This window comes from Alosa sapidissima, chromosome 2 (assembly GCF_018492685.1).
Source record: "Alosa sapidissima isolate fAloSap1 chromosome 2, fAloSap1.pri, whole genome shotgun sequence".
NCBI classification, from domain to species: domain Eukaryota; kingdom Metazoa; phylum Chordata; class Actinopteri; order Clupeiformes; family Clupeidae; genus Alosa; species Alosa sapidissima.
In genome coordinates, this window is record NC_055958.1 from 5,656,503 (window position 1) to 5,676,159 (window position 19,657).

Here is a 19,657-nt window from a genome sequence, read left to right on the forward strand (position 1 = left end):
AAGCATCTGTCAAGGCATTTGAATGTGTAAACTTTACCTAATAAATGAATAGGCTACAAGAAAAGTGAAGGACAGCTTTAACATATTCGTATTCTCTTATTTAAAGCAGTCTAATATTTCTACTACTACTACGTAGTTATATAGTACTACATAGTAGTAATAGTACTACAACAATTCTTACTGGTATGGCGTGAAATATCTTATGGACCACAGTATAGGGAGTCCCCATGAAACGAGCCTCCTCTAAGAGACTAGCCTACCCTCAATGCCAATGCGTTTTAAGCAAAGCAACATCAACTACATTAATGTTGGTTCTTACCTGCAAGTTAAATCCAAAACAGAGAAGAAGTTGGCTATCCGTTCATATACGGTTCGGTCTTATGAAATACAATTGGTCACTTTCCTCAAAAGGCGCTGGTAACGTCAAACCCCTATTGCAATGTCCCTCGTCCGGAGAGAGATGTGGGAACAGTGCGAAGCGATGCCTGCTCTCAGGTTGTAAGAGACCCGCTACAGTGGCTTCCTGTTACATCACCGATTATCCCCGCCTCAAAGCAATGTCCACATTCTAAATATCCACTTTCCTAGAAACTAAGTTTTCACTTTCTTAAATGGTCAATGCCATATATTTAAGCAAGTTAGATAGGAATTTGACTTCCACATTTAACATTTTCACTTTGGCCCTAAGGCTGATTATCGCCTATGGAAATGCACCTGACCAGTTTTAAATGACTTAATGCATAATTATTTATTTTACACATTATGTTATTCAAAAAAGTCAGTCATGGTCAATGTAACATCAACATAATAACAATAAAAGTAGTAGCTTACCAAAATTATATGAAACAAGCAAGTGATTAAACGATGCCACACTGCCATCTTGCGTTGCATTCGTAGTATTATTTAAGAACTGCAAAGTTAGATTGTTGCTCTAGCTCAGTCCTCAACCTTTTTTCAGTGATGTACCCCCTGTGAAATATTTTTTCATCAAGTACCCCCTAACCAGTGCAAAGCATTTTTAGTTGAGAAAAAAAGACTTAAAACAGGGCACTGTCCATCGTGTTTTCACAAGAATTACCGCTACGCTTCAACCATCGTTTCAGTCAGACAGTGATTGACAGGTGATGGCGGGTGGCATGTGACAGGTTGGACTACTGAAATATAAAATTAATTTTATGAACTTATATTTTCCTGAAATATTCATTAAATAATTGTTTTTTAAAGTATTTTGCATGGATTCTACTTTTTAAATATATGTATATTTTAAAATCTCACGTTCCCACTGGAGTGGCTTCACGTACCCCCACGCGTACGCGTACCACTGCTCTAGCTTACTGATGAGATTTATATAGGTAGGCAGACATTAGAACAAATGTCTTAGGCACTCATTAGATGTTATGATAACCATGTATTTATTTCTCAAACGTGTTTATTTCTCATTCTCTTTATTAGTATACAATCAGAAGATACAGTTAAATATTGGCAAATGCTTGGACTATGATACACAGGGTAACCAGTGCAGAGGAGTCTGTTGAAAAAAACCTAGACTACCAGACCTACTAGACTCTTTGCATTATTTCATGGAAAACAGATTCATTTGTCAAGTAGCATTAATCTGTACACCTGTAGATGTCTCACAGTTCAGGCTTTATCACCCAACTGTGTTGTACGCCTATGTCTTCCTTGCTGATGGCAGTTCAGTGTACTGCTATCTGCTGTCTATTGTCCCATTCTGAGGCTCCATAGTTTTACATACAAGGAACTTTATTGAACTGATCTTGTTGACTTAATTGCTTACTTGACTTAGCTGCTTTACTTATTGGTACTAAAATCAAATCTTGTGATTTTCTTTAAACTTAAATTGGTTGAATAAACAAATGTAAAAAACAAAGGTAATTATTTTCCTCAAATATTTTGGGTTCATCCAACTTGTCCGGGTTTACAGTGTGACACAGCAAAAACAACAAATCCAATAGCGTCCAATAGTCCAAAAGACTGGAGCCAAAACCAGTAGTGCAGATTTATTTTTGTGTTTTTTTGCTTCCTCACCACTCTCATCCTGGGGGTCGTTTCTAGAAAGCATCGTTTGCTAACTTGCGTCGCAACCTTGGTAGTTCGCTCCATCGTTCTTGGATTTGGTGTTTCTAGAAAGGGTAGTTCGAACTCTCAATCGCAAACAAGGACGCAAAGTTTGGTCGTTTGAACTACTGCCCCTAGGCAGTCGCACTTGTGTCGTTCCTTGGTAGTTCCTGTTGGTGTCCGGAGCGCCTAACCAAAAATCACAACCGCCTAACCAAAAATTGCGAAGTGGATGTTTATCTCGTGACTCAATGATTGATCTATCCTGTAGCTTAATTTTGATTAAGACACTGACTCCCCTACTTGGCTCATTCTTGCTATTTATGTTAATTCAAGTATTGCCTTGCTTTTAGTATTATAATCTTCCCAGACCCTTATAACAGTAGTGATAAATGGTGTAGTGGCTAAAGCAGATGGCTTATTATCCCAATGTTGTAGGTTCGATTTTCTTCTGATGTGAGATTGTCCTTTTGCTTCTCGCTACCTGCAGGTGAACTAGTGTGACACGTAGTTTAAATTGTTTTTGACTGATGTCTTGTACCTATGGTCTCTCGATGTAGAGTAACTATATACATAAATATGTATGGTCAAATCCTATTGTTGTGTCTCGTAGGCCTACTCTTACTCAGAGATTAAAGGAAGAGACAGGATGCGAACTCCGGCCGAGGGCGCAGTGCACCAACGCGCTGCCGTTAAGCCACGAGACAATTGATAACCTATGGGATACCCAGATATTTGTCCAGGCTATATATTTTTTCCAACACAGATATTTAACACAAATAATGACTCATATTGGTCTGCTTAAGTTAACTATTTGATATGCTTGCAATAGGTTTAGGTTTTGGCTGATGGCAATGACAATACCAGCATTAATCACTCGGTTTAGATTAGAAACATGTCGGCATAGGCCGTGACAGAACATTTCTAGGGGGTGGGGTATTACACGTTGCCACTGTTTCCACCAATGATATGTATCGCTGCATCATCAACAACGTTGTTGGAACCAGGGACGGATCATGGCTTGTGCCAAGTGTGCACGTGCACAGGGGCCCTCAGCCAATGGGGGCCCTCAGATTAAAAAAAAAAAAATGCTATGAATTTAGGCTAGATTATGCCCGGTGCTTCTGTCTGTTAATTTGCGGCACAACTGAATGGTATTATGGAACCGCGGACTGAAAGAAAAAATAAATGAAATGTTTTCCTGATCAATAAATACTTAATTCATAAAATATAGAGGCATAACATTAGGTGGAAGTGGTAGGCTATGAGTGCTCATTCAATGTGTATGCGTGTTTGCGAAAGTGAAACTGACACTGAACCACTCGTGGGTAGGTGAATGAAGTGGATTCCTGCAATGTTCATGAAAACAGCATAGCGATTGGATAGCCTAATAAATCGCGACTTGTTGTAGGCCTAACAGTAGCTTACATCGTAGCAAATAGCCTATGGCGATGCCGATGACAGATAGGCCTACACTTATTTCACTCGTCTCGCTGTGCTGGAGTGAGCGCATAATGTGGGCTGTTGCGCTAACAAATTAATTAGGGAGATGATCTGCATCTCCATTTACCAAACGCTACAGTTTTGCTAACATCTCCACTGTTAACGTGAAATATGTCTCCATGCATGTAGTGTCAAGCTAACCTGACCCTAGTCAGATGAATTTCGCTCCGCCTAGCTCCACTCATCCATCTGGAAACGATCCATTAAAGTGTTGCTTCAGAAGGCTGGGCCTAATCAAAAAATGCTTGCATATCATTGAATAAGCCACTTGTCCGTCATCTATTGACGTGCTACTTCAACCACTCACATCGAAGCCAACCCGTGACGCTGATAACAGTCTCACAGTCGCTTCTACGCTATGTCACATCTATGAAACTCCCGCCCTGCGTCCTGATTGGCTGTACCATAAAATTGGTTGCAGAAATCACTCTCAATGGAAGAGGTCCCAGATGGATGTGAGTGAAGCTAGGCGGAGCTAAGCGGAACGAAATTCATCTGGCTAGGGTCAGGTTAGTGTCAAGCAGCAGTGAAGTGAAAACCTTATCATGCAGGTAGCCAATGTTCACGTCACCTGAGTCAGACAGAAAACGGGCCCTGCTTGCTCTGTTTGCCCCTTCCAAACTGCGTTAAAAGGGTATATTTAACAGCCAGAATTTCGAAATTTTCCCAGGAAGACATCCCCGAACCCCCCGTAATACGATCAGCACCAGCTCTCACAAAATACTATCAACGTCCCTGCTACCGGTCCGTCAGAAATATGATAACTGTTGTCCGGTCCATTTAGTGAAAAATAAACGTCGCGGTCAGGGGGAGGGGGGGCCTTTTTTGATATTGTGCACAGGGGCCCATATTTGTTTAATCCGTCCCTGGTTGGAACTATGGTGTTCGAACGTCGGAGGTAGCGAATTGCGACACAGGTACGATGCTTTCTGGAAACAGGTGTAACAGTGTCGTTGTTTGGTCGCAAATTGCGTCGTACCATGGTGGTTGAGCAACGTCGTTGATAACTTTTCTAGAAACCACCCCCTGAACACTGGCAAAGAAAACTGGATATGGCTGCATGGTGAGCCCTGTTCTCCGTATTACCACTGTGCCCCTGTGACTGACCAACACCACCATCAAATCTGCAGATGACACCACGGTGGTAGTCCTCCTGATCAGAGGAGGAGACGAGACGGCCTGCAGGTGATGAGGTTCAGCACCTGGGGGGTATTCCAAGTACGTGGTTTAGTGACAAACCCAGAAAAGTTAACTCCGAGTAAGTAGTAAACCTCCTACAACAAGCCATTGGAGAATGAAGCCATACAGCTCTTCTATCAGGAGGTTCACCCCTTACTCTGAGTTAACTTACCCAGGTTTGTCACTAAACCACGTATAGCCTACTTGGAATACCCCCCTGGCTGGGTGGTGTATAAGGGGCCATGTACACTACCTCTACATCTACATCTACTGTCACCTCACTGTGTGTTTATTGTGTGCTCTGTGTGCTTTGCTCTGAGACCAAATTCCTTGTATACATACACAGGTATACTTGGCCGAGAAACCTGATTGACATTGACATTTACATTAACATAGATGTTGTGGAGCGTCTATCAAGCTTCAGATTCCTCTGTGTCCACATCACTGATGATTTCACTTGGTCCCTCAACTCTTCCGCCCTCATCAAGAAGTCACGTCAGCGCTTTTACTTTCTGCGGAGCCTTAAGAAAGCTGACTTGAGTCCCAGGATTCTCATGGACTAACATTGGTCGTTTCTAGAAAAAGTTAGCAACGACGTTGCTCAACCACCATGGTACGACGCAACTTGCGACCAAACAACGACATTGTTACACCTATTTCCAGAAAGCATCGTACCTGTGTCGCAATTCGCTACCTCCGACGTTCGAACACTGTAGTTCCAACAACGTTGTTGATGATGCAGCGATAGGCCTACATATCATTGGTGGAAACAGTGGCAACGTGTAATACCCCACCCCTAGAAATTCTCTGCCACGGCCTATGTTGACATTTTTCTAATTTAAACCGAGTGATTAATGCTGGCATTGTCATCGTCATCTGCAAAAACTTAAACCTATTGCAAGTATATAAAACATTTTACTGAAGCCAACCAATATGTGTCATTATTTGTGTTAAATATCTATGTTGGAAAAAATATATAGCCTGGACGAATGTCTGGGTATCGCATATGTTTTTAATTGTCTTGTGGTTTAACGGTAGCGCGTCAGTGCACTACGCGTTCGGCCGGAGTTCGCATTCTATCTCTTTTCACCTCTGAGTAAGAGTAGCCTAGGCCTACGAGACACAACAATATGTTTTGACCATACATATTTATGTAGTTACTCTACATCGAGAGACCATAGGTACAAGGCATCAGTCAAAAACAATCTACGTGTCACACTAGTTCACCTGCTGGTAGCGGGAAGCAAATCTCACATCATAAGAAAATCGAACCAACAAGTCACCTGCTTTAGCCACTACACCATTTATCACTGTGCTGATTTTAAGAGTCTGTGAAGGTTATAATACTAGCTTATCAAAAAGCAAAGCAATACTCGAATTAACATAAATAGCAAGAATGAGCCAAGTAGGGGAATCAGTCTCTTAATCAAAATAAAGCTACAGGATAGATCAATCATTGAGTCACAAGATAAACATCCACTTCGTAATTTTTGGTTAGGCGGTTGTGATTTTTGGTTAGGCGCTCCGGACACCAACAGAAACTACCAAAGAACGACACAAGTGCGACTGCCTAGGGGCAGTAGTTCAAACCATAGACAAACGACCAAACTTTAAGTCCTTGTTTGCGATTGAGTTCGAACTACCCTTTCTAGAAATACCAAATCCAAGAACAATGGAGCGAACTACCAAGGTTGCGACACAAGTTAGCAAACTACGCTTTCTAGAAACGACCCCAGAACGTTCTCACCAACTGCCCCTTAGTCTGGTAGGTTAACTGCTCTACAGTGGACAGAAAATCTCTCTAGTGGGTGGTGACAATACACATCGCACCCTAACCACAAACTCTTTCTTACTCTCCTCTCATCTAGGCGCTACGGGCACCTCCAATCCTGCACCAGCAGGCTCAGGAATAGCTTCTTCCCAAAGGTTGTGACCCTGCTGAACTCCACATCCCAGAGTAAATATGGCACTCTATTGCACTGTCCCACTACTTCCATTCCTGTGTCTATTTGCACTGTTTTTCTTGCACAGGCTGAACCGCTCACATTGTTCAGTTTCCTATTTACATTTCACATACAACCAATTGTACATACTATGTAGTTAATATATGCTTGCAGGTGTGTGGCAAGCATTCTGGCTCCAGGTGGGTGCTGCAGGTGCTCCAGGGGAGTGCTGGTTGACCATTTGTGGTGGTTGTTGAAGTGAGGTTCACCTCTTTACTGTAAAGCACGCTAGATACCTGGGTACAGTGCAATGTAAATGTAATTTGTTGTTATTGTGTTGTTGTGGTAATTTACAGAAGTAAAAACACATCCAATACTGACTATACAGAGAGGCAGTGAGATTATAAAGAGAATTGTTGTGGTATTTTGAGAAAAAAAACTTTAATATAATTCAAATGTATCAAATACAGACCATTTAGTGCATAATAAGTAGAGGTATACACAAAACAATTGAAATACTAAGAATAGAAAAATAAGTTGTTTATACAAATTTATGTGAGGCTATGATATAAGATTAGGAGACTTCGTCAGAAGTGACTACAGAAGACCTCAAATGTACTGATATAAATAGCTTCTCTGGATTAAAAGGTAGTGCTGTCTTGTATCATAATACGGCCGGTCTACAGGCTCAGTCAGCAGGATGTAAGACATGAGAGTTCTTCTTCTTGATCCGAATGACGCCCAATTTACTGCTCCCTAAGAAGACAAAAAGAACAAAGCAAGTGTTATTATGAGCAGAGAGGGTTAAAGCGGAGCTAGTAATCAAGGATCTTTGTTATGAGCTTTCAAAAAGATGAATGTGAGAGCAGCAAAAGAAGCACACAGTGATAGAGGGCACCAGAGAGGGTGCCAGAAAGAAGCACACAGTGATAGAGGGCGTCAGAACTCACTGTTCCTCTGGTTGTGCATTTTCCTTTTTTGTTTCATTATTTTGTCCTGTTGTCCAACTATTCTTCAGAAAGGGCTTAATTGCACATCACTGTTGAATTTTTGCCCAGTGTATCCAAAAATAAATGGCAAACAACAGGCACTATAACAGTACTGTAAATATAGAGTGCCCCAGCTATGACACTAATATGGAGTGCCCCTAACACTGACACGACCCTCTTTTGAATCCAAGCTGATACTATCTAAATGCCTGCTAATACCATTATGATAAATTCAGTTTGCAAGCTGTTGTTTTATTTTGGCACTGACTTCCATTTAATTTCAATTACAGTCTTTCTCCATTGGTTTGGCTCATTTCTTGAAACAGAAATTACATTCTCAAAATAACACGGACAAACCTCTACTTAGCAATTGTTCACAACAGAATTTAATTTTCATTCATTTCATCAAATTGTAAATGTCTTAGTACATGTCTCAATATCTCAGTATATCTTTGCAAATGATTAAGTACAGGTAGCATCCATATAGCACAATTTCCAAGTGAATAGACCTTCTAAACTCATTGTTGATTCTCAGTCTAATGGTTGTTCTCTCCAAAACATGTCAGCATCATTTCATTGTATTAGTCAAGAACAAAATACCATGAATATATATTAAATATATACCCAGAATATAAAACCATATATTTTTTTCTTCTTTTTTTACAGCACTGTAGGCTACATATCATTTTCCTTGTTTTTTGCTTATGTGTTTATATTGCACTACATTTTCTTTTTACACTTTTTCTCAGTCGCTTTGGTACATTTCTCAGATCAGAATTGAAATTCTCAAAACTACCTGTTCAATCTTCACATCATTGTGTCACTTGTGCACATCAACAAAGCAGTTTCTCATTTCTCTACTCTTACCGTAAAATCCTATTTTTTGTTCTTTTTCCGTTTTATACACAATTATATTCTGTTAGCTAGACAAAAAACGAGTATGGGAACCATTGTCAATGAAGGACTGGGCTAAGACTGAGAGGTGGACATGAGGGATATTTCAGTGGTCCTCTGCCGACAAAACATCTAAACATTTTGACTTGCAGTGCTTACACAATGCCAAATGGACGATACATTTTGGGGGCACTGTCTATTTATATGAAAAAGAAATGTAGTTTTGACACATGAGTGAACTGTTTTTGGAGAGATATGAGCTTTTGCAGGTGAACCATGGTGTTGTGCTGAGCCATCCAGGTTATTTTGGCAAAAGCACCAAGAGTGTTGAAAACGTCCGGTCTGTTTCAAGAAATGAGCCAAAGCAATTGAGAAGGATCTTTGCAATTTCGTGGCACTGACTCTTTATATGGGAAAGGAATTTAGTTTTGAAGCATGACAGTGTTAATCACTCTTATGTCGATACTGTCAAGTAAAGTGTAACCAACCCTTCTACTGTAAGTCAAATCAAGTCAGTTGTATTTGTATAGCGCATTTAACATGCACAGAGTGCAACCCAAAGCGCTCCACATATAAGACATTGTCATTGACACATACAGTACACTAACAAAGACAATAGCGGATGGAGCGGCGTAGTCGCCAGCCTACCCGTGACACCAAGACATAGAACTACAATTAAGAAATAACAAACGCAAAAGATGCCGGACGGAGCGGCGTAGTCGCCAGCGTACCCGTGACACCAAGACATACAAGACAGACAACTGTAACACATATGAGCTTTTGCAAGTGAGCTATGGTGTTGTGCTGAACTGTAAGACTGTTTTGCCAAATGATCTTAGTGTTTTGAGAATGTAATTTCTGTTTCAAGAAATGAGGCAAACCAATGGAGAAAAACTGTAATCTAGGATGCCCTCCTGTGGCTGAACTGGGGTGTGTTTCCCAAAACGCGCCCCCGGTTGAGATGGTCTTGGATGATGCCACTGATCATATATACTGATAAAGTATATATTATAATAGTCTTGACAAACATGTCCTCTTAAAAGTTGTATCAGCGATAGCGGGGATACGTCACTTCTGTTGATGTTCAAACAAAACAGAGAGCTAGCTCGCTACTCCCTCCCCCTCCCTCCCGTGCAATTAAAACTCTCCTAAACGCGCATCTCGACGGTTATTGGTTGACACACTTTAATTTGCCTTTGAGTGGTTGCCAACCCTTGTTGATAGCAATTGTTTTTGTGTACAGATCTCGGAGCGTAGGCTGCCTACAGAGACGCGTTTTTTTGACGACCTGCTTATGGGGCAGGCAGCTAGCGGATCGTTAGGAAAGATTAGATAAATGTGATCGTTTATGTTTGAGCCTTTTTTGGGCCTGAAATCGCTGATACAACCTTTAATATAAATTGCATTGCATCAGTTTGTGAGCTTCAAGAAACTCTATTGACCCTATCAGCACATTTTGATTCAAGATTCAAGATATGTATTTGTCACATACAGTTATAACAGTATACAATTAATAAAGAAATGTAAATCTGTGATTGTGCAAAATCAAAGATATTTTTTAGGTTCAATAATGTAATTATCAAAAATAGTCTGTACACCCATATCCAAAAAAGGACAAAATCCAGAAACAGTGGGCCCTAATTTCATTGATGGGCAAAGAGTAAAAATGCACTGCAGCTAATTCAAATACTCGGCAAGTCCATTTTGTTAAGTCAATACTACAAGCAAGTTCCTAAGTGAAAATATGAGTAGGTCAGCGTAGCACTATGTTCCCTTACGCAAAACACAATAGCTTCAGATTATACACAAGACTCTGCTCATTGCCTGACTCTGGCCATTGTCCATCAATGAAATTAGGGCCCAATATCTCCTCATAATCAGTTGTCAAAACTCTCTGCTCTTGTCGTTGATAAGGCTGTCATAGCTGCCCTGAGGCATGTCAAATGTCTTTTCTATTACCTTTCATGCACATCTTCATGCAGTGACGTTTGTGTACAAAGTTGTTCTTGTTTCCTCCGCAGCCGCTGTAACGGAACAGCTGGCACTTCTTCCTCTTAGGGTTGTAAGTATACCTTCTCTCAGTGCCATCGCAGGTGCCGCGGTCAATGGGACTCAGGCAAAAATGGGGGATGTTGAGCGCTGGAATCCACAACAACAACAATCAATGTCATTTACTATGCAGTAATGTCCACAAGGTGGCAGCTGTGTTTCATGAATACAAGAATGTCTGAGGAGGTTATCTACCCTCATACACACAAATTATGAGGTTACAAGATCACTAACAATGTAATACTGTCAGAAACAGTATATATATATATATATATATAAATATATATATAATTTACATAATACTGTTTCATTCTTTTTCTCACTGTCGAGCTGTTTCTCTCTCCCTCTATCTCTCTCTCTCTGTCTCTCTCTCTCACACACACACACACACACTCTGCTCTGACTCTGCTGAGGCGATACAATCTCTGCAGCAGTTAAGCCTGATATGCCTGCTGCTGACAGTCACTCTCAGGGCTGTGCATCACTGTCAAATGAGTGTGGGGAAAAGGAGAAATTATGGTGGCACCGCGACCTCTTGACCTCCAAACGCGCGGGCCATTTGGCAAGCTGAGTGAGCACTCTGTCTCACCTCATTAGATTGGGACAGAAAAACCCAGAAGAGGGGCTGTCGCTGAATAATGAAGTACAGTGAGAATATCCGATGACAGCTAAGCCTCTACAGGTGTGAGACCACTACAGGCTGAGAAGAGGGAATTTTTAAATTTATTTTATGGCCTTCTATGTTGTATTTTATGTCTGGTAACGTATTTTACATATTTTTTCCTTTTTAATATTTTATTTGTGCCTTATGCTTTTATTTATTGCTATCTGCTATTCTCTGTTTTCGGTTGATAATGTAAAGCACATTGATCGCCTTATGTATGAAATGTGCCATACAAATAAACCTGCCTGGCTTTGCCTTACAGTACCTGCTGCCTCCTGGATCTGCAGGACGTGCATGTCTTCCACCGGGGCCGCTGGGGCCACATCTGATAAAGATTACAGGTGATTAGAGTCGGCACACAGACCTACTACTCAGCAGCACTGTCAAAGGCATTCCGCTTTCATTAGGGAAAATGCAAGTACTTCAGCTGACTTGTGCACTTGTTACAGTGTAATTCTACTCTTAAGTACAGGATCAGGTACAAGGATGCCTTGTAGTACATTACCTAACAAAGAGTAACAGCACACCAGTACTTGCGGTGGTAATTCTATGACTTTAAGGGTTAGGTGTATTATAGAAGTACAGAGATTACTGTTATTATTATTTCACAATGTACTTGATGTTATGGTAATGAAAATGATTTTCTGGTTGAACCCATCTTCCTATACACCTTAAGAGGTGTTTGCATGAGATGAGTATGATGGCTACAACACAGGGATCATCATTAAAAAGAACATCAACAAGAAATACGATTTCAATATGTAATGTCTGCAAGGTACAGTTACTCATAGATTTCCATTTCTATTCAATGCACATATTCAGCCATTTAGACATTTGGAGAGTGGTCCAGATCAACCTAACAAAAGTTTCTCCTACAGAATGTATACTTCAGTAACGTTTATAGAAACACCTCAAAACGTCAAGACACAGCTTAAAATATAACTTAACAATGACGTAGAGTTAAGAAGGCTTCAGGAAACGCAGCCAAGGATACATTGCCACAAAGCCTATGTGTTAGCACACTGGCTAGCACAAAACATACATTAGCACAAGCGCAACCCTCTGCTGTTCTTTCCCTTCTACCCTGAAATCCTGTTGAGCAATGATTTGTGGAGATTCTAATACGTGCCTCTGTATCATTTGTCACCTTCACAACCCATTTCCTTTGGCTCTAAAAACTGGCAAGCTCACAGTAGATCACAGTAGACCCACACTTCCTTGTGTGCAGGTGCTTGCTCTGTTTAAAGCATAACTCAATGAAACCAGGCGACACCCCAGTATGGAATGAGCTGGGGCATTTTATGTAGGGACTCAGGGTAACTCAGTGTATCTCTCATAACTCAGTGAGCACTGAATGAAACACATTCTGAGAAATCACTGTTTGGGAAAGTCACACTGTGACTCTCATTGTAAGGCTGGCTAAGAATATGAAACCCAAGGCCTTGTCTCAACAGGGTTAATGCTGAGAGACAGAGAGAGACTTACCTACAGGTTCCAGCTTGTGCGACTCGTTATGAACATTAGCCATATGAGCTTCTGCAACAACATGTGAAAAGATTATTAAAAGTGTTAGAAATCAGAGCTCTGACTGCAACACCTCCATCAGAGACTCAATGCACAATGCTTACATTAACAAACATGGCTACATGTTATAGAAACACTTATTACAGTGAACAACAATGTCCATTATAACACTTAAAGTAATAAAAAAAGTTATAGCGCTCTGATATGTTGTTTTTAATATAACAGTTGGATTTAAGTATTAGGTTATGCAAATACAGTAAACCCTTCAGTAACCCTTTACTTGACAGTATTGCCATAAGAGTGACATGACACTGTCATGAACACATGACACTGTCATGACACATGAACCCTAACCCAAAACCTAACCCTAACCCTAATCCTAACCTCTAACCCTAACTCTAACCCTAACACTAAACCTTACCCTAATCCTAACCCTAATCGAATGACACTTAATGACAGAAGCGTTATGTCATAATCATTTATGACTTGTTCATGTCACTCTTATGTCGATACTGTCAAGTAAAGTGCAACCAACCCTTCTACTGTAACACATTATAATTAGTGTTTCAGACTTAACAGTTACTGTGAAACAAGATCTCTGTACCACAAAGACTTGAGAAAACCTACAATAGGCATCAGTGTTTTTATGCTGCTCACACTGAATTCGTGCAGAGCAATGAATGACTGAGATTCCAATATGTGCCTCTGGATCATTCGTCAACTTCGCCTCCCATTTCCTTCATCACCAAGAGCTCTCAAAACTGCCAAGCCCATGGTGGGCAGCTTTTGCCTACATGCAGGGATATGCCCTGCTTAGTATCATTCAGTGAACTCAATGAACAGACAAATACACTGTCAGTGAGTGTCAGTTAAAAAATAGGCACAATAATTGTCTAAGACAGGCTTGAACAGGTACAATGCCGATTGAGACTTACCCACAGCTTTCAACTTGGGTGCCTTTGTGTGCACCTCTTCCAGAGGAGGCTGTGTGACAACATCTAAAAGAGAGTTTATTGCCAACTTGAAATGAAATGAACTTCACCCATGCCAGAAACAAATTAAAGTAGTAACATTATATTGGAAATATATGAGAATGCATTTTCCCTTCCAAGGGTGTAAAGCACAGTAATACAAGACACATCATCTTACCGGCTGGTATGGGAATCTCCTGGCTGCGTTTGGTGGGCTTTGGACCATCTGTGACAGTCTGAATGACTCTTTCTGCAGAGAGAACGAGGAAAGAAAGGCCATTCGTTTCAGGGCATGTTTACTGAGGTGAGGACCATTAGAGCGGTAACACCCTGGAGACGATTAGCCACCGTGCTAACAGCCCATAGTCTGAGTGGTTCAGGAAGCGGAGGGTGACAGCAGCTTGGCATCACTTGAAGACAGCTCGGGGCTATTATGCTGGCTGCTGCCATTCTGATGCAATGTGATATACTGGGGAGGCAAATTTACAAATATGATTTTTTTCCCACCCCTCTTCTCTCATGCTGGGCCAAGACTGCCTGTCATTGGGGTATCTGCTAAAAAGTACCTATATTCCCTCAAGCTACGTAGGCTGAATTTCAGAGGGATATGAGATAGGCTATGTATCGCTCACACTGGTGGAGGCTGTAATACTGTTGGCTACATCTGTGCTAAAGATTATTATGATCTTTCATGGATGGTGAGTAGCCTACTTCTACTGGGTGAAGAATGAGGGAAAATAGCTACATAATAAGGACATCAAAGACAATGGTGTGTCCTCTGCAAAGTGCACAGTATGGATGCGTTAACATGCTGGCCAAAGAGTAAGACTATTTCCATAACAAAATATTGTATAATGCTTTGACTAGCGGGAGTCTATTTTCCCAATTATAAACCATTTCCTATTTGTGTTTGTAGCTTATCATGTATCATTTATGTTGCATGTATGCTAATATGCTAATCCTGATGTGTATTAACTGAAGTGCTTAGTGCTTGCTTTAGGGCAGGGGTGGGCAAACTGCGGCCCACGGGCCCAATCCGGCCCGCCAAGCACTTTCATCCGGCCCGCCGAGCATTTCATTTAGTTATCAGGCTGCTCGTTATTTTTTTCCTGCGATAGAGACGACGTTGGTTAGTTTTACTGCAAACTGCTTTTCACTCTCCTTAGATAACGTTTACAATGTCAATGTCAAAACATCATGTTAAATAGAGATAACATTATGTTAAACTAAGTTAACTCTTAGTTATCTCCTTTGCAGCAGATCTAACGTGAACATTATGCAATCCATTTAATTGGGAACGCGTCTGCACTCACGAGAGGGAGAGAGAGCCGCAGGTTCCAGCTGGCTTGTGATTGTTGATAATTACAGTCTGTACTGTTCTTCCTAGGCTTCTTATTCTTATTCTTCCGCTAACGCATTTAATGCAGCTTCAACCGTTTAACGTAGAAACTTCATTCAAACTATGTTACGTAGGTCTTACTTAGGACATGGGGGCTTTGTATTTTTCGTCTTTGTAACTTTTATACTTTTTAAACTATTAATTAAAAACTATTAAAAATTTCCCCATAGACTTAACATGGTGATGACATCATAATAGAGCACTTAAGCAATTAGTCCACACTGTCCACAACATAATTTAACCATTTAAACTATCCACCTATTTAACTGTTCAGTCATTCCTACTATATTAAACCTACCTAGTTCAGTCAATCCAACTATATTAAACCTCATCTGCCTAGCAAATAATTTAACCTTTTAAACTATCCACCTATTTAACTGTTCAGTCATTCCAACTATATTAAACCTCATCTACCTAGTTCAGTCATTCCAACTACATTAAACATCATCTACCTAGTAAATAATTTAACCATTTAAACTATCCACCTATTTAACTGTCCAGTCATTCCAACTATATTAAACCTCATCTACCTAGCAAATAATTAAACCTTTTAAACTATCCACTTATTTAACTGTTCAGTCATTCCAACTATATTAAACCTCATCTACCTAGTTCAGTCATTCCAACTATATTAAACATCATCTACCTAGCAAATAATTTAACCTTTTAAACCATCCACCTATTTAACTGTTCAGTCATTCCAACTATATTAAACCTCGTCTACCTAGTTCAGTCATTCCAACTATATTAAACATCATCTACCTAGCAAATAATTTAACCTTTTAAACCATCCACCTATTTAACTGTTCAGTCATTCCAACTATATTAAACCTCGTCTACCTAGTTCAGTCATTCCAACTATATTAAAACTCATCTACCTAGCAAATAATTTAACCATTTAAACTATCCACCTATTTAACTGCCACAGTTACAACCTAGCAACCAACATAGCAACCAATAAGTTTAACCTAGCAACCAGCATAGTAACCACCACAACTAACCTAGCAACAACCTAGCAACCACCTCATGTACCCTAGCAACCATGTCAAACACCCTAGCAACAGCCTAGCAACCACTTCCACAGTTACAACCTAGCAACCAATATAGCAACCAATGAGTTTAACCTAGCAACCAGCATAACAACCACATTACTACCCTAGCAACAGCCTAGGAACCACCTGAAGTACCCTAGCAACAGCCTAGCAACCATGTCAAATACCCTAGCAACTGCCTAGCAACCACCTCAACTTCAACCTAGCAACCACCATAGCAACCAACATGATTACCTAAGCAACCAGCATAGCAACCACTTAATTTGGCATAACAACCAACATATGTACCCTAGCAACACTATTGCAACTATATCTGCATTAATTGTTTTTACTCTGTATGATATTTTACATAATATTTTTTTGCATTTTCATGCACTGTATTTCCTTCAGGAAATGCTTTTCTAGTTGATATCTCCTTCTTATAAGAAAGTTTTAAAAGGAAATCATGAAGGCAACAGTAGTTCCCACTACTGACCATTTAAAAACTGTGAGAGGGCCCAGCCGTAGGTACAGCACTAGCCATAGCGGAGCAGGCAGAAGATCATTGAGAAATAAACGTGAATTAAAGCGACTGCCTTAAAGCGACAGTGCACAATTTATACATTTGTTAAACAGCATAAAATTAGCAGTATTTTTAAAACAAATTAGCAGTATTTTAAAACAAATACTTTTCATACTAAATTATAGGCTATAAAATGTGGCCCTTGAGCCAAAAAGTTTGCCCACCCCTGCTTTAGGGGATCAAGCTCAAATTGGGCTCTGCAAAGTGTTTTGATTCCTATTCAAACTTAACGGCGCTATGAAACTGAATTGAATTGTTGTCTTGTAATTGTAGACTTGCAATGTTATGGCATGTTATCACCAATGGAAAGGGAAAAAAGTACCACTGTGTGCCTTAAAGTGGTTCGGAGTAATTTCACTCCTGGTCCTTTGCACCATGACCCCGAGCCAAACACCCTCCCAGAACCTGTTTTCCAAGGTCGACCTGGAAACTAATGACTTTCTACAGGCGTAATGGAACCAACTTTTATCTCGTAGATTACCCCACTAATAATGCCCTGAATGGTACGAAACTTCTACATTATGTTCTTTACTCATAAAACGAGGCATTGGAGTTTATTTAAATAAGACTTGCCTGATGGATGCTACTACCTGCTACTAGAGTGAAATTACTCCGAACCATCGCTTTAAGTACTGCTTCTTTTAAAACTGTAAATGTGTTTACTAATCATGTCTGCCATGTCGACCTAGTTCAATATCTGTGACAGCAAAATTGATCTGATGGAGGTCAAAGCCTTTGTGCTGCATTATTTGTTACATAAGAAACTTAATTTGTGTGTAACCTCCTGTCATATTTGTAAAACACTTCTACAGAATCTTATTAAAAGGGCTAGATGTTTTCACTCAACTCAAGACCAGTATCCAGTATAACAAATTACCACTTTACACACAAATGATGTTCCTGAAAAACATCAGCTGTCCAATATACCTCTGCCAACAGTGGTGATATGGGAGTGTACATGTAGCCTATTTAGCCAGCAGTTAACATCCATTTATTTAAAAAAAAAAAAGGATGTTAAATATATGCACTTAAATCTGAAGTTACACGGTCTCCCCACTAGCATTGTCCCTTGCACACAGGCTCACACTCGCCAGCTAAAATGCCCACTTTAGAGGAAAAAGGCCTTTCAGAAATAGACCTGCTCAGAAATCCTTTCCCGCAGTATTTACACAGATTTCAATAGTGTGCTCGGAGGGCAACCGGGGGCCTGAGAGCAGCTATGTGGCGCAGAATGTGAATGATGAGACCGTGTTTCTGCTGGCTGAGCAGGCACAATGCCGTGACGTACATACGCTGACATTTCGCCTCGCACTCTTTCATGGTCTTGAAGTTGTTGGCATTCCCGAAGCAGCCCCCGTAGAAGAAGCGCTTGCACTTCTGGCTTTGCCGCTCGTAGAAGTAGCGGGGGACCAGGCCTCGGCAAGGCCCCGGCTCGTCTGTGAGGTGGCAGGGGTTCTTCTCCTCTACAAGAGAACATGAAACATGGTTACCCTCGAGTGAACTGAAGTGCAATGGGGTCAAATAACATTGGTTTGAGTTTACTATTCAAGACAGTCTGGTCTCCCTGGGATTTGAGGTTATGACGATGGCATTTAAAGACATTGATTAAGCAACTAGTAAAGATCAAACACAAGTTAAACACACTATTATGTTCATGTTTAAGTTTAAGCATGGTGAGGAACACTGATATAGAATCTAAATAGCGGCACAAACTCCAGGATAAACCCAACTACTGTATGAGTAGGGTTAAAGCACACCTGTACTAGGCTGCTTATTAGAGACTGATAGAGAATCTAATGCAGTGTTTCCCATACATTAACTTATTTGTGGCGGCCCACCACAATATCAACATTGACCACTACACAATGAATTTCCAGGTTGTACTAAATTGTGCTTAAATCTGGTTAGCATCATAACCACGCTATGCTGTGTTGTTGTTAAAAACGGTTGTATTCAAGTTAATTCTGCAAACCAACCACCTGGAACACATGGAATTCAATTCTGTGGGAAACATTGTAATGTCATTATTAGAGAATGATAGAGAATCTAATATCATTATTAGAGAATGATAGAGAATCTAATATCATTATAAGCATCAAAGCAAAGTAACAATCAGCTCATGATGTAGTTGTGTGCTAATTTAAATTCTTGCCACCTGATTTTATTGATGTAGATGAAGTAGCTGATGATGTAGTTGTGTGCCCATTTAAAGAAGCACTGTGCAGGTCTGGTTATTCCTTCGCTGTTTCTGGGTTTTTGCCGGATTTGGGCTTGCATTTTTCACTACACAGCTCCCCCTGCAGCTTCGGTAGCAAGTGACTGCTATTCTAAACAGCGCAGCTACCCATTTTTGAGGGGTATGCAACAACAATATTGGCGCCCCCCCCCCCCCCCCCCCCCCCAAAAAAAAAAAGAAAACACAAACAACTAAAGCAAAACAAAAGGCCAATAATTTACACTATTACTGTGCATTAGTGTCTATTGAATATGTTTTTAAAGAAATGCTGCCAATTTGATGTTTAACTTGATGTTATTGATAAGTATTGATAAATGGTGCATTGCCACTTTAAGAGAGTCTAAACGGTTCTCATAACGTCCTTTTGCCAAGGCTGATAGGCACTCTAGCCTTGTTTGTTTGCACCACATTGACAACACAATATTAAGTTATTACAAGGAGCCTTCATTGTTGAGAAGACATAAACAGGATATGTAAACATGTAATGAGTTGCTGCTAGCATGACATTTCTGTTTGCAGTTGGCCATTAAAAGTGCAGTATGAGCATGGTAGCCACCTAGCTATCTGAATGGAATAGGCTATGTTTCAATCGGCATTATGCTTAACAAACGCT

General features: G+C 40.4%; 2 protein-coding genes across 2 annotated transcripts in view; both read right to left on the reverse strand.

Annotated features, from left to right (window-relative positions):
* Positions 1-482, reverse strand: part of calcrla (calcitonin receptor-like a) — a 23,117-nt gene extending 22,635 nt beyond the window's left edge. The window contains exon 1 of the mRNA XM_042084472.1: positions 320-482. The gene's annotated coding sequence lies outside the window, so the exon portion shown is untranslated. The remainder of the gene's footprint in view (positions 1-319) is intronic.
* Positions 483-7,128: 6,646 nt separating this feature from the next.
* Positions 7,129-19,657, reverse strand: part of tfpia (tissue factor pathway inhibitor a) — a 28,641-nt gene continuing 16,112 nt past the window's right edge. Inside the window, exons 3-9 of the mRNA XM_042084495.1 lie at positions 18,101-18,271; positions 13,974-14,045; positions 13,760-13,822; positions 12,786-12,836; positions 11,566-11,625; positions 10,547-10,726; positions 7,129-7,460 (exon numbers count right to left, since the gene is read on the reverse strand). Of these exons, the coding sequence (XP_041940429.1) occupies positions 7,393-7,460; positions 10,547-10,726; positions 11,566-11,625; positions 12,786-12,836; positions 13,760-13,822; positions 13,974-14,045; positions 18,101-18,271 (665 nt within the window). The 3' untranslated portion in view covers positions 7,129-7,392. The remainder of the gene's footprint in view (positions 7,461-10,546; positions 10,727-11,565; positions 11,626-12,785; positions 12,837-13,759; positions 13,823-13,973; positions 14,046-18,100; positions 18,272-19,657) is intronic.